We start from the raw sequence: 14,308 nt of genomic DNA on the forward strand, positions 1-14,308 counted from the left end.
TGAGATACTCCAGCATTTTGTGTCTATCTTTGGTTTAAACCAGCATCTGCAGTTCCTTCCTACATATTTCTCTTCAACAGGACTGCCTCTGGGTTTTCCATTACTTTGTCTTACCCCCCTCCCCTCCCCTCCCCCCAAGCACCAATGCTGATCAATAAGATCCAACCATAGCCAACACAATGAAAATAACTACCAACTCACCCATGGCATGCTGCTTTGTTCATGCCTGAACCTTTCAGAACTTCTTTCAATGTTGTACCCTTCCATACACTCCCATACTTGGCTGAATTCAGATCCCAAACCTTCAATTGCCACACAAACCTTAAATTCCTGTCTCACTCTGACCATCTTTGATCTCCTCCACGGAGGTTAACAGCTTCACTTCTGACCTGGCACATTAACTTAACGTTGATCGAGGGAGCTTTCACTTCCCCCAGACCTCCTCCCAAATCAATCTTTGCTTATTCTATGATCAGCCCTACACCGCCTCCTCTACCTGTGGCACTTGCCTTCATCGGTCAGGGCACTGAGTACAAGGGGGTATTAAGCACTAAATACAAAGTTCAAGTAGCAAGTACAAAGTTCTAGCTTTCCTTCTTCCCCCTCCCTCCCCCCCCCCCCCACCCCATCTACTCCAACTATCAACCCTGATAGTGCTCAGGCACTCACCACCCTCTGCAAAAAAGGTTGTCCCACACGTCTCCTTTAAACTTTACACGTCTCTCCTTAAAGTTACTCCATCTAATATTTGATGTTTCCACCCTTGGAAAAAAAACATTCAATCGGCACTATGTATGCCTCTCTTAATTTTATATTATTCTATCAGGTCTGTCCGCAACCTCCGCCGATCCAGAGAAAACAATGTAAGTCTGCCCAATCTCTCCCTGTGGCCAACATTTCCTAATCCAGGCAACATTCTGGTAAGCCTCATCTGCACCCATTCCAAAGCCACATGTTTCTTGTAATGGGGCCACAAGAACTGCACACAATGCTCCAAATGTGGCCTAACCCAAGTCCTATAAAGCAGTATTATAACATCCTGATTCTTATACTCAATACCCCGACCTACAAAGGCAAGCATACCATATGCCTTCTTTACCACTAACTACTTGAGTTACTACTTTCAGGGAGCAATGGACTTGGACCACAAGATCCCTGCGTGCATTAATGGTGTTGATCATCCCATTCATTAATGGTATATTTTCCCCTTACATTTGACATCCAGAAGTGCAACACCTCACACTCGGATTAAACTCCATCTGTCATTCTTCCACCCATTTCTGTAGCTGATCTATATCCTGCTGCACACTTTTGACAGCCTTTCTCACAGTCCATGACCCCAGCAATCTTGCTGTCTTCTCCAAGCTTGCTAACTAATCCATGTACATTTAGGTCCAAGTCATTTGGATATCACAAATACCAGAGGTCCCAGCACAGATCCCTGCAGAACTCCACCGCTCATAGACATCCAGCCTGAACATTTTGCCTTCCACCACACCCCTGTGCCTTCTAGCAATAAACTGGTTCTGCATCGAGACAACCAAGTCACTGTTAATCCCATGTATTTCAATCATCTGAGTCAGCCTACCATGGTGGACTTTATCAAATGCTTACTAAAATCTATGTAGACAACATCTGCCACTCTACCTTGATCTAATACCTTTATCACCTCCTCAAAAAATGTGATCAAGTTAGTAAAGCACACCCTGCCACGTACAAAGCCACGCTGACTGTCCCTAATTCACCAATTTTCCAAATGGGATGAAATCCTAGAATCCCGGCATCCTCTCTGATAGCTTCCCTATCACTGACGTGAGGGCTCACCGGCCTATAATTCCCTGTATTCCCTCTACTTCTCAAATTGAGGAACATCATTAGCTACACCCCAGTTCTCTGGGATATCGCCTAGGGCTAACGAAGATGCAAAGATCTTCGTCAAGGCTCTTGCACTCTTTCTCAACAACCTGGTATAGATCCCATCAGGTACTGGAGATGTATTCACCTTAATGCTCTTCAAGAGCCCCACCATCTCCTCCTTCTTAATGTCAAACAGTCCTTGCATATTAGTGTGGGAAGAAATGGCAGATGCCAGTTTATACCAAAGAAAGACACAAAATGCTAGAGTAACTCAGCGGGTCAGGCAGCATCTCCTGAGAAAAAGAATAGGTGATGTTTCGGGTCTGAACTCAGCCTAACATTGGACATATTTGTGTTCTCCAGTGGTCTCACTGTCCTCCATTTCCTTCTCCTTGGTGAAAACAGAAGCAAAATACTTGTTTAGTACCACTTCTACATCGCCAGATTCCAAGCACAAATTGCCTTCTTGATCCTTGGGCGGTCCCATCTTCTCCCTGGTTACTCTCTAGTCTTTAATACATATAAAAAGCTTTGGGATTTCCTTAAGTTCAACTCACCAAACCCATTTTGCTACCTCTATTGGCCTTTCTAATTGCCCACGAGTTCTATCCTGCTTTCTTTATAATTTTCAAGGGTTCTGTCTAATTTTACTATCTTAATCCTTGCATGCACTTTGGTTCGGGACCCTTCTTCCGTCTGATTGCGTGGAGGGTGTGGGGGAGGAGAAATATGCAAGAGATATAGGGGCAGGACAAAGCTCGGCAAGTGATAGGTGGATACAGGCAAGGGGGTTTTCATTGGCAGATGTTGGACAAAGGCCAGAATTGAAAAGACAAATTGTGAGATAGGGTTAGAAGAGGTACAATTTGTGAAGCAAGAGGAAGGAATATAGGTGGAAGTGGAAAGGGAGAGGTAGAATATAGGCGGAAGAAGGGAGGGGTGTTGTTTGCAGGTTAGTTACCTATAATTGGAGAATTCAATGTCATATTAGGGGTGAGAGATTGCAACCTTCGCGTGGTCCGACCTGTTTCGACGAATGCAATCAGCCCGGCGTGCACAATCAAATAAGATCAAATAGAACAAGTTGCCCTACAACTTTAGGCTGTGCACGCCATACGCAAGAAGAAGAAGAATGTCATACTATTACGTTGTAAGCTACTCAAGTTTTATATGAGGTGCTGTTCCTCCAGTTTGCGTGTGGCCTCACTATGGCAATGAAGGATGAAAACAGTACCCGCTTTTCTCTTCCGTTACACCGTCTGAAGCATCTAGCTATTCCTTTGAAAACTTATCACCTATAGCCAGTTTCACATTGATTTAAAAAAAAATTATCGTTATTAACGTACCAAATTCCTCGCTTTTCAGCTTACGCCTTTCACAGTAAATTGTTCAGATGAGTAAACGCATTCACAGGTGGGTGAATGCAATGTGTATCCCCACAGGACCGCACCAGTCATAAACACAGTGAACTGGTAGAGTCATTAACTACTCATGTATTCACTGAATGGCAGACAGCTGCATTTCTGCCAACAACTTCAAACTTTTGTTTTGTTTCTCCAAATAATAGTCATGGAGCTGTAGCGAGACACGGCATGGAAACAGTCCCTTCTGCCCACCAAATCCACACCGACCACAAACCAATCAGTTATATGAATTAGAATTTTTTTTAAAATTCTCTCTACATTTTCATCAACTCGTACACATTCTACCACTCACCTACACACCAGGAGCAATTTATAGAGTCCAATTAACCTACCATCTTTGGCAATATGGGAGAGAACTGGAGCATGCAAGGGAAATCCACTTGGTCACAGGGAGAGTGTGCAAATTCCACGCGGACAGCACCCAAAATCAGGATCATAGATACATAGAAAATACGTCCAGGAGTAGGCCATTCGGCCCTTCGAGCCTGCACCGCCATTCAATATGATCATGGCTGATCATCCAACTCAGTATCCCAGTATACATGGTCCTCTGGAGCTGAGAAGCAGTAGCTCTACCAGTAGTGCCACTGTGCTGCCAAATTAAAGAAAGGCTTCAAGAAAAAAATGTATTCTACTGAACCTTTCCAAGTGAGCCAGAGCACTTCACCACCATTTTAAGAAGCTGTTGCAGTACAATTGTTGTCAAGTTGGCAATGTGTACAGAAAGTTCCCACAGACTCTACCACAAAGATTACGTCATCTCTTTTGATGATCCTGATGAATGGGTGGGATTTGTGGGATTACCGTCAAACACAGACGTTGGTGGGATTACCCTCAAACCTAGACGTTTGATGAGGCGTCAGATTCACACTGACAACAAGACTTCCACCAGTGCACCACTTCCTCAGTAGTGCAATATCAAAGTAGGAGTCAGGAAAACCCCCACAAAATCTAAATCAAGAGAGAAAATATCGCCAAATGGTGTTGTGAACCCTCTGTTCCACTGAATAATGATATCCATCTGATCTATGGTTTTGCAGTTCTTCAAATGTATCTTCAACAGCACAGTAAACTTTCAACATGTGTGCTGCTCATAAAATATTAATAATTCCCTTGACAAGCACATTCCTGAAAGGAATGATAAAACATGGCACTGGCAAGGAAAAGCATTACACAAATCAAGGAGCCGATTTGCAAACAATGTGTACATCCCAATGAATTCTCCTGGAGATAAGATTGAACATCATTACTGCACCAGTCTTCGTAACCAGCAATAGGAAAGCATAGGTATGAACAGTTATTCATGCAATTATATATACTTTTTAAATTCAGCGTCCAAATGTAACAGAGCCTTGGGAGTGAAGGGGCTGGAACTAAGCCCTAGACAGAAGGTTATGCAATGTTATTTTCACTGGATGCCAATAACCAGAATCCAGCATTAAAAGATGTACTTCACAGCTTCTTGCTTGTTGAATGCCAAACAAAATAGTAACACAGAGAAACTATGGTAACCCTGCTCGATAATGCACTCTTCTAAAGGCAGGAGGTATGCTGTAATGAGGCACAAGGATCTAGTTTCAGCCCAACCAACTCATGACAACCTAAAGAGGCCAAACCGCTTTAAACACAAACTCTGATGTAACAGGTATTCCTCGTGAATAAGAAACATAGAAAATAGGTGCAGGAGTAGGCCATTCGGCCCTTCGAGTCTGCACCGCCATTCAATATGATCATGGCTGATCATCCAACTCAGTATCCTGTACCTGCCTTCTCTCCACACCCCCTGATCCCTTTAGCCACAAGGGCCACATCTAACTCCCTCTTAAATATAGGTAATGAACTGGCCTCAACTACCTTCTGTGGCAAAGAATTCCAGCGATTCACCACTCTCTGTGTGAAAAATATTTTTCTCATCTCGGTCCTAAAAGATTTCCCCCTTATCCTTAAACTGTGACCCCTTGTTCTGGACTTCCCCAACATCGGGAACAATCTTCCTGCATCTAGCCTTTCCAACCCCTTAAGAATTTTGTGCGTTTCTATAAAATCCCCCCTCAATCTTCTAAATTCTAGCGAGTACAAGCCGAGTCTATCCAGTCTTTCTTCATATGAAAGTCCTGACATTCCAGGAATCAGTCTGGTGAACCTTCTCTGTACTCCATCCATGGCAAGAATGTCTTTCCTCAGATTAGGAGACCAAAACTGTATGCAATACTCCAGGTGTGGTCTCACCAAGACCCCGTACAACTGCAGTAGAACCTCCCTGCTCCTATACTCAAATCCTTTTGCTATGAATGCTAACATACCATTCGCTTTCTTCACTGCCTGCTGCACCTGCATGCCTACTTTCAATGACTGGTGTACCATGACACCCAGGTCTCGTTGCATCTCCCCTTTTCCTAATCGGCCACCATTCAGATAAGATAGCATTGGCCCAATGATCAGAAAGATTCCTCCCCACATCAAGATTCTTTGCAACCCACTATTCCTCCTGAGAAGTGGGCAAGGTCTGTGCCTGAAGACCGCTTATGAGGAGGGGACAGAGCAGAGGAGCCATTTCACAGCAGGAGGTCACATGGGAATGGGTTGCCTCCCAATAACTTCAGCACTTTAACTAGTACCTCTCCTGGTCCGAGAACACTGATGCAATTATAAAGAAAGCACATCAGCGCCTCTACTTCCTGAGAAGATTACGGAGAGTCAGTTTGTCAAGGAGGACTCTCTCTAACTTCTACAGGTACACAGTAGAGAGCATGCTGACCCGTTGCATCGTGGCTTGGTTCGGCAACTTGAGCGCCCAGGAGCGGCAAAGACTACAAAAAGTAGTAAACGCTGCCCAGTCCATCATCGGCTCTGACCTCCTTACCATCGAGGGGATTTATCGTAGTCACTGGCTCAAAAAGGTTGGCAGCATCATCAAATACCCACACCATCCTGGCCACACACTCATCTCCCCACTACCTTCAGGTAGAAGGTACAGGAAGGAGCCTGAAGACTGCAATGTCCAGGTTCAAAAATAGCTACTTCCCCACAGCCATCAGGCTATTAAACTCAACTCAAACAAAACTCTGAACAGCCCATTATCTGTTTATTTGCACTTTATCTGTTTTATTTATTGATGTGTGTATATATTTATACAATGGTACATGGACACACTGATCTGTTCTGTAGTCACGCCGACTATATTCTGTTGTGCTGAAGCAAAGCAAGAATTTCATTGTCCTATCTGGGACACATGACAATAATCTCTCTTGAATCTTGAATCTAGTGATCCCGCTCTGGATCCAAGGCAAGACAGAGACAGGTGAAAGAGGGGAGATTGGGATCGATATAAAGTTTGATTTGAGCACAGGGCAATTTGCAGTCCACAGGGCATGGCGATGGGTTGTTGAGCATCTGAAGGATACCCCTCGTGGGCAAGATGGGCAAGTGGGACGTCATTGCGATCATTGCTCTGGTCAGCAATAGGTGGGCATATGCAAGGCTGATGGAGGGCAGTGACGCTAGGCTGGGAATGAGGAATATAGTGTGCTCAACTGTGTCAAAGACCAGGGCGAAGGTGGTGGTCCCAAATGGCGGACACCCTGCTTCTTCCTCAAGTGGGACCAATAATAGAAGACAGGACTGTCTCCCACCAGGAAATCCCAAAAATGATTGACCATGAAATTCTCACTAAAGATAGGCACAAAATGCTGAGGTAACTCAGCTGGCCAGACAGCATCTCTGGAGAAAAGGAATAGGTAACAGTTTGGCTCTGAACCGTTGTTCAGACCTCTGTGCCTATCTTCGGCAGTCTGAAGAGAGGCTCCGACTCAAAATGTCACCTATTCTTTGATGCTTTGACCCAAAACCTCATCTATTCCTATGACCCTCCAGCATTCTGTGTCTATCTTTGGTAAAACCCAGCATCTGCATACCTTCCTACACTTGAATATCTCACTGCTATATGAATACAGTACTGCTCTTTCCTCCGCACTGCATCACTGGTTCAAGTTCCAAGCTGCATTTGCATTGTGGTGGATTAGTAGAAATTACAATTTGCATTTCCAGCTACCTTTTATTTGCTCAAATTGCTTCACCACCAAAGCAGACACTATTTGTGTGACCTCTCATTTGATGCACAGTAAGTTTCCACCAATATGATAACAATCCAGTAATGAATCTGCTCTCTTGATGTTAATTAAAGGAGTACGTGGGGGCAGCATAAAGAGATTTCTCCTACCCTTCTTCAAAATCATGCCCTTCACACCAACCAAGACAGCACACAGTGTCTTGGCTAAAGTCTGTCAGAATGGAGACCGCCTTCTTAATTTGATGAATGAAGCAGAAAGAAAACAAAATAGCCAGACTTTCACATGGAGGTTTAAATACCAGCACACGTACCACAGGGGCCACGGCATGCAGAAGCAAATTCAACCCAGGTAAAGATTTGTAGCCGGATGATTGCAGAGAATTGCAGAAATTGGCTGTTTAGGAAAAGAGTAGATGCAACGAGACCTGGGTGTCATGGTACACCAGTCATTGAAAGTAGGCATGCAGGTGCAGCAGGCAGTGAAGAAAGCGAATGGTATGTTAGCATTCATAGCAAAAGGATTTGAGTAAATAGATAGATAGATAGATATAATTTATTTGCCACACAACCAGGGTTGGTGGAAATTTGGGTTGTCAGCAGCAGTACAATAATAAAGAACACACAATAAAACTGTAACACAAACATCCACCACAGCATTCATCACTGTGGTGGAAGGCACAAAAATGTGGCCAGTCCTCCTCCACTCCCCCCCCCGTGGACCGGACCAGAGTCCAGTCAGTCCAGGATCGGCTCTTCCTCACCGGAGACCGCGGCTTTAGATTGTTGTAGGTCGCAGGCCGGCGGTCGAGATTTAAAGTCCCCGCCGCAGCCAGAAGCACCGTAGACTGCAGGGCCGGCGGTCGAAGCTCCCCTCCAGGGGTGATGGTAAGTCCATGCCGGACCCGCGGTAGAAGTTGGCCGCGGGCCGGCAGTGATGGCTTCTTCTTCCCCCGGGTCCCCAACGTGAGATCCCGGGCTGTAGACGCCGCACCAGCTGGAGCTCTGCAGACCGCGGCTTCAGGCTGCGACTTCAGGCTGCCGGCTGCCCCGGGCCAGCGAAACGGAGCGCAACCCTCCAGCGAGCCCCAGCGAGGGTCGCCCGCTCCACGCCGAGAGTCCACGCTGCGCCCGCCGCTGAAGCCCCGGGCGTGTCTCCGGGAAAGGCCGCGTCGATCCTTGATGTTAGGCCACGGGGGAGGCGACCTGGAAAAAGTTGCCTCTCCATGGAGGAGGCGACCGAAGCGGTTTCCCCCTTACCCCCCCACACCACCCCCCACACAGAACACACGAAGAAACACAAAATACACACTTTAAAACATACTAAAAAATAAAAAAAAGCTGGAAAAACTGACGCGCTGCTGACATGGCTGCACACAGAGGAGCGCCCCCTACAGAGTATAGGAGCAGGGAGGTTCTACTGCAGTTGTACAGGTCTTGGTGAGACAACACTTAGAGTAGTGCGTACAGTTTTGGTCTCCTAATCTGAGGAAAGACATTCTTGCCATAGAGGGAGTACAGAGAAGGTTCACCAGTCTGATTCCTGGGATGTCAGGACTTTCATATGAAGAAAGACTGGATAGACTTGGCTTGTACCTGCTAGAATTTAGAAGATTGAGGGGGGATCTTATAGAAACTTACAAAATTCTTAAGGGGTTGGACAGGCTAGATGCAGGAAGATTGTTCCCGATGTTGGGGAAGTCCAGAACAAGGGGTCACAGTTTAAGGATGAGGGGGAAATCTTTTAGGACCGAGATGAGGAAAACATTTTTCACACAGAGAGTGGTGAATCTCTGGAATTCTCTGCCACAGAAGGTAGTTGAGGCCAGTTCATTGGCTTTATTTAAGAGGGAGTTAGATGTGGCCCTTGTGGCTAAAGAGATCAGGGGGTATGGAGAGAAGGCAGGTACAGGATACTGAGTTGGATGATCAGCCATTATCATATTGAATGGCAGTGCAGGCACGAAGGGCCGAATGGCCTACTCCTGCACCTATTTTCTATGTTTCTATGTAATTCATTGCTGATGTAGTAATCCTCAAATCTTGTTAAACAAAATTAATCTATCATTATCAGAGTAACGAGAGCAAGTACAAGGGAGAAGGTTACAACTGATATCACTATATATCAAATGGAAACACAATGGAATTCAATCCCCGTTCCACAATAACTTGGCACCAGAGAGGAGGAAAAATTGGGACGTGGATGGAACACACAGCTGGATTATATCTGAACACGAATAAAGTGGAACAATCCAGCTGCAGGAATGTTGAATTTTACAATTCACTCAGTGCCTGCAGGCCTAGCCATAAACTGGTGAGCTAAAGCATTCACCCTGGTTGGAGTTTCCAAGAACAAGGCTGCCAGTTGGAAACAAAGACCAGAGGGGAGGGGAGGGGGGGGGGGGGGGGGGGGGGGGGGGGGGGGGGGGGAAGCAGATAACTGCAGATGTTGGAAGCCTGAAATAAAATCCGAAATGCTAGAAACACTCAACAGGGCAGACAGCATCTATGCAGAGAAACATTTAACATTTTAGGTTGAAGACTCTTCATCAGTTCTTAGACTCTCCTGGGTTTTCTGCTTTGACCAAAAAGGAAGAATGACTGAAGGTGAATCATTCAGTGGGCAAAGGAACTAACTCACAAGCTTCCCAATTAAAACATCATTTAGTGGTTCACTCTGAACAGCAGCAACAGCTGAGAATGTTAAGGTTATCCTGAAGAAAATTAACTTCCAGCAGAATTTCAGGTCTCTCAAATTAACCCCGAATACAGGGGAGAACAAGAGGCATGTTTGCATTTCTGGAGCACCTTCCACAAGCTTATCTCCAAGCTTTAAGAGGTGATTTACTAGCTGTTGCAATTTGGGAAATCCATCAGACACATTCACAGCAAGCACCGATTTAACATCTCTGTAACTTGACTGGAGCAATCATTTTAGTGAGGCAATTAAAGAACATAATGTTATATTTTAAATTTGAAAAAAATCAATTATGCTTTGGATTTAACATCAGCGTATCTGATGAGTTTGGTTCTCATTTGTAGGGAGATCTGATCATCCAGCTCTTTCCTGTGTAAATTATTTGCTTTTAAAATAATCTCCATTGTGGCTGTAACTCTTCGCCCCCTCACTAAAAAAACCTCAGCTACAAAATTTGAACCCCCCACTAAAAAGTTGTGGCTTGGAGGTGAATAGAGGAAGGGGTGTAGATTGACTCAGCGGGTCAGGCAGCATCTCTGGAAAGAAATCTGAAGGGCCTCTATCTGAAACGTCACCCATTCCTTCTCTCCAGTCCCGTCTCTCTGCCTGTCCCGCTGAGTGACTCCAGCATTGTGTGTCTATCTTTGGTTTAAACCAGCATCTGCAGTTCCTTCCTACACAAGGAGTGTAGATTGTTGAACTCATCCCTGAATAATCAGGCTCTAATCTCAAGGATCTGCTCTCTAGTTCTGGACTCCACTCAGCAGGGGTAAACACAAATCCAAAATGCAGCAGAACCTTTCCATACTATTTCACAGGAATAAAAACAATCTTTCATACCCAGGGGTCAAAGACCAGACTAGAATAGCCAATTCCTCATTTGTTACCAGAAAGCGATGTAATAAAACTCAGGACTGACCGAGTTCGTTGAATCCACTGTAGCCCAGTTCTTGTCTGGTTAGCCCAAGTTCTTCCAGGTCCATACACTTAAAGCCCAGTGGACACTGGTATCCCTCTCCGTCTGGTGAGCAGTGAGTGTCTGGGATAGCCAAGTTATTCCACGTAACATTCCTGCAAATTCACAGTACAGTGATCTTACCTTGATAGCAAAATTATTCTGTACCAATTTAATAGGAAAATTTACAACTGCAGAATAATAACCGCCAGGGTTGACCACCAGTTGGCGCTAGGGAGCACTGAGTGCATCAGCGGCCCAGTCCCTCACCAGCCTCCACCCACTCATTGTCCCCCATTGCCTTGCAGCCCTCTCCCTCGTTGGTTTAGTGCCCCTTAAACTCATCTTTCCCTATCACTTTGTCCCCCCTCAGTTGCAGCAAATCCTATACTCTCCCTGCTGTCCGAGACTCTTGGAAATTTCACATTACATTTATTTAGAAACGCAATTGGAATGGGTTAGGAGCAGACAAGAAGAACATACATCTCAGAGGCTGACTACTTGACAGGACAGTCTTTGTGTCCCCTACCACCCCTCTCCATTTCCCCCCCCCCCCCCCCCCCCCCACCCATTGCCCTTGTGTTATCTAGCCACACATCCCTGCACCTCACTCTGATCCCTGCTTGTGGGAGCAAGTTACACCTCCCGGCCCTAACAGTTTACCCTGATTTCATGGTGACTGATATTTATGGTCCTTGAAAGTGGAAACAGCTTCTGTCTTTCTCATCTTTTTTAAAGACCGCTCAATGTCACAGCTCTGAGTTGTGGGGGAAGGGAAGGGTTTGCAAAGGAAATGTATAACACAAGCATTAACCCACCCCAGCCAATAATTTTCCTCTGGGAAAAACAGATGAAGAAGGTGCAGAAAAAAATCCACAGGGATGTTGATGGGCCTGGAGTGGTTGGGTTACAGGGAACGATTGGATAAGTGAAGATTGTTTTTCTCCTGGAAGTGAAGGGATAACCTTATATTGGTTTATAAAATCATGAAAGGCATGGATACACTGGATGGTCACAGTCCTATCAACAAGATAAGGATGTCTTCTGCTAGAGGGCATAGGTTTTAGGTAAGAAGGGAAAGATTTAAAGGGAATCTGAGGGGCACATTTTAAACACAGAGGATGGTGGGTATGTGGAACAAGCTCTCAGAGGAAGTAGGTGGGACAGATACAATTACATCTAAAAAAAAACCCTCGTACAGGTATATGGATAGGAAAGGCTTAGAGGAAAACGTGTCAAACGCAGAAAATTGGGTTAGTGCAGATAGGCAACTTGGTCAGCATGGGCGAGTTGGATTGAAAGATCCTGCTAGAACTCAAAGTGGGATCTTTAAAATGACGCAGGGTTTGAGAGTGAACATGGGCTGAGTGCTCGCGCAGGTGGGGACAAGTTAACCAGAGCTCATCAGTATAAGAAATCAATGGCAAACTTAGGAGAACGTTCTTCACCCAGTAAGCAGCAATGAGGTAGAACTCCCTCCAACAAGGTATGGCTGTAGAGAATAGTAGCAATTTACCCCAGGAGAATTGGACAAACACACACAAGAGGAGGGATTAACACCACATTGATATTGATAAAGACAGGGGAGACTCAAGGGAAGCAGGCATGGACTGCAGGTTGAATGGCCTCTTTCTCTGCAGTGATTATGTGATATGCATCTCATATGATGTTATGAGAATAGATACAGTTTAAATTTATTTCTGTTAAAGTTTATTTAACAATACATTCTACTGGTTTCATACAATAAATTAGAACATGTCCAATATGAACCAAGAATGGGTTAGAAAAGCAATGCTTGTGAAGTGTCCTTACCCGGGCAGAGTGTCATTAGTCACACAGTGATAGGTGAAGGTGCCAAACATCTGTACCCCCAGAATTCCATACAACAGTAGAAAAAAGAGAAGGAAGATTGAGACACTCCAGATTTGTTCTCCTGATCGCCTAGAGCAGAAGGAGGAAAGGAAAGTAGACAAAGAACGTTAACAAAACAGTCTTAAACCAGAATTCTCATTCCTAAATTCTTAATTCTTAAACCAGAATCCCCCCTCACTTTAGAAGATTGAGGGGGGATCCTATAGAAACTTACAAAATTCTTAAGGGGTTGGACAGGCTAGATGCAGGAAGATTATTCCCGATGTTGGGGAAGTCCAGAACAAGGGGTCACAGTTTAAGGATAAGAGGGAAGTCTTTTAGGACCGAGATGAGAAAATCATTTTTTACACAGAACTTGGTGAATCTGTGGCACAGAATCTCTGCCACAGAAGGTAGTTGAGGCCAGTTCATTGCTATATTTAAGAGGGAGTTAGATGTGGCCCTTGTGGCTAAAGGGATCAGGGGGTATGGAGAGAAGGCAGGTACAGGATACTGAGTTGGATGATCAGCCATGATCATATTGAATGGCAGTGCAGGCTCGAAGGGCCGAATGGCCTACTCCTGCACCTATTTTCTCTGTTTCTATGTAATTACTGCAGAGTCAGCACGGTTCTGCAATTCGCATGCTCGCCTCCTTCAGGCAGTGGGTCTCGAGTTCAAGTCCTACTCCTCACAGTTGAGCTCAGGGACTGAACATGACGGACCCTTTCAGAAAACAAGTTCAACTGAGAACCACCTCAGGTTGATGGAATAGATTTCCAGAGCAAATATTCCCCCCTTCCCCAAACCCACTAACGGATTATCTGGTCATTCACACATTGGTGCTTTCAGTCTGTGGAAACCATGAAGCACTCGTTTACACTAATCCCAGATTTCCTTCATTCTTCTACCATTCCTATCAACTCCCTCCAGATTCTATACGCCTGGTGCAATTTACGTTGGCCAATTAACCTACCAACCCACACGTCTTTGGGATATGGGAAGAAACCGGAGCATCTGGGAGAAACTCACAGGGAGAATGTGCAAACTCCGCACCATCCTCACCTTGGGTGCTGTCTAAATCCTGGTCACAGGCACTGTGAGGCAGCAGCTCTACCAGCTGCTTCACTGTGTTGCCCAAAGATGTGTCCTTACAACTGTGCCCACACTTCCTAAAAGCTTTATTGGTTGTGCCTTGTGAAATGAAAATGTTTTAATCATACTTCAAAATATTGGTAATTCTTGTGCGGGGAAGATCAAATTGAAAGTAGATTCGAAATGCTCGTATCATGATGAGTGGTCGTGGGATTCGGAGCATGCCGAGCGGGGACATCTGATCGACTATCTCAGCTATCTCGAAGACCTGGAAAGCGAAGAGTCAGAATTTGTTCTCAGATTCAGGAAGTTCATCACAACAAAAGGGACTTTTCTAAATGAGTAGTTAACATTGGACAGTA

General features: G+C 45.1%; 1 protein-coding gene across 2 annotated transcripts in view; it reads right to left on the minus strand.

Annotated features, from left to right (window-relative positions):
• Positions 1-14,308, minus strand: part of nalcn (sodium leak channel, non-selective) — a 183,908-nt gene that overhangs the window by 154,628 nt on the left and 14,972 nt on the right. For both annotated transcript variants that reach the window (XM_033023102.1, XM_033023101.1), the window contains exons 5-7: positions 14,075-14,214; positions 12,813-12,941; positions 10,965-11,116 (exon numbers count right to left, since the gene is read on the minus strand). In XM_033023102.1, coding sequence (XP_032878993.1) covers positions 10,965-11,116; positions 12,813-12,941; positions 14,075-14,214 — 421 coding nt within the window. The remainder of the gene's footprint in view (positions 1-10,964; positions 11,117-12,812; positions 12,942-14,074; positions 14,215-14,308) is intronic.

Source organism: Amblyraja radiata, chromosome 6, assembly GCF_010909765.2.
Source record: "Amblyraja radiata isolate CabotCenter1 chromosome 6, sAmbRad1.1.pri, whole genome shotgun sequence".
NCBI lineage: Eukaryota > Metazoa > Chordata > Chondrichthyes > Rajiformes > Rajidae > Amblyraja > Amblyraja radiata.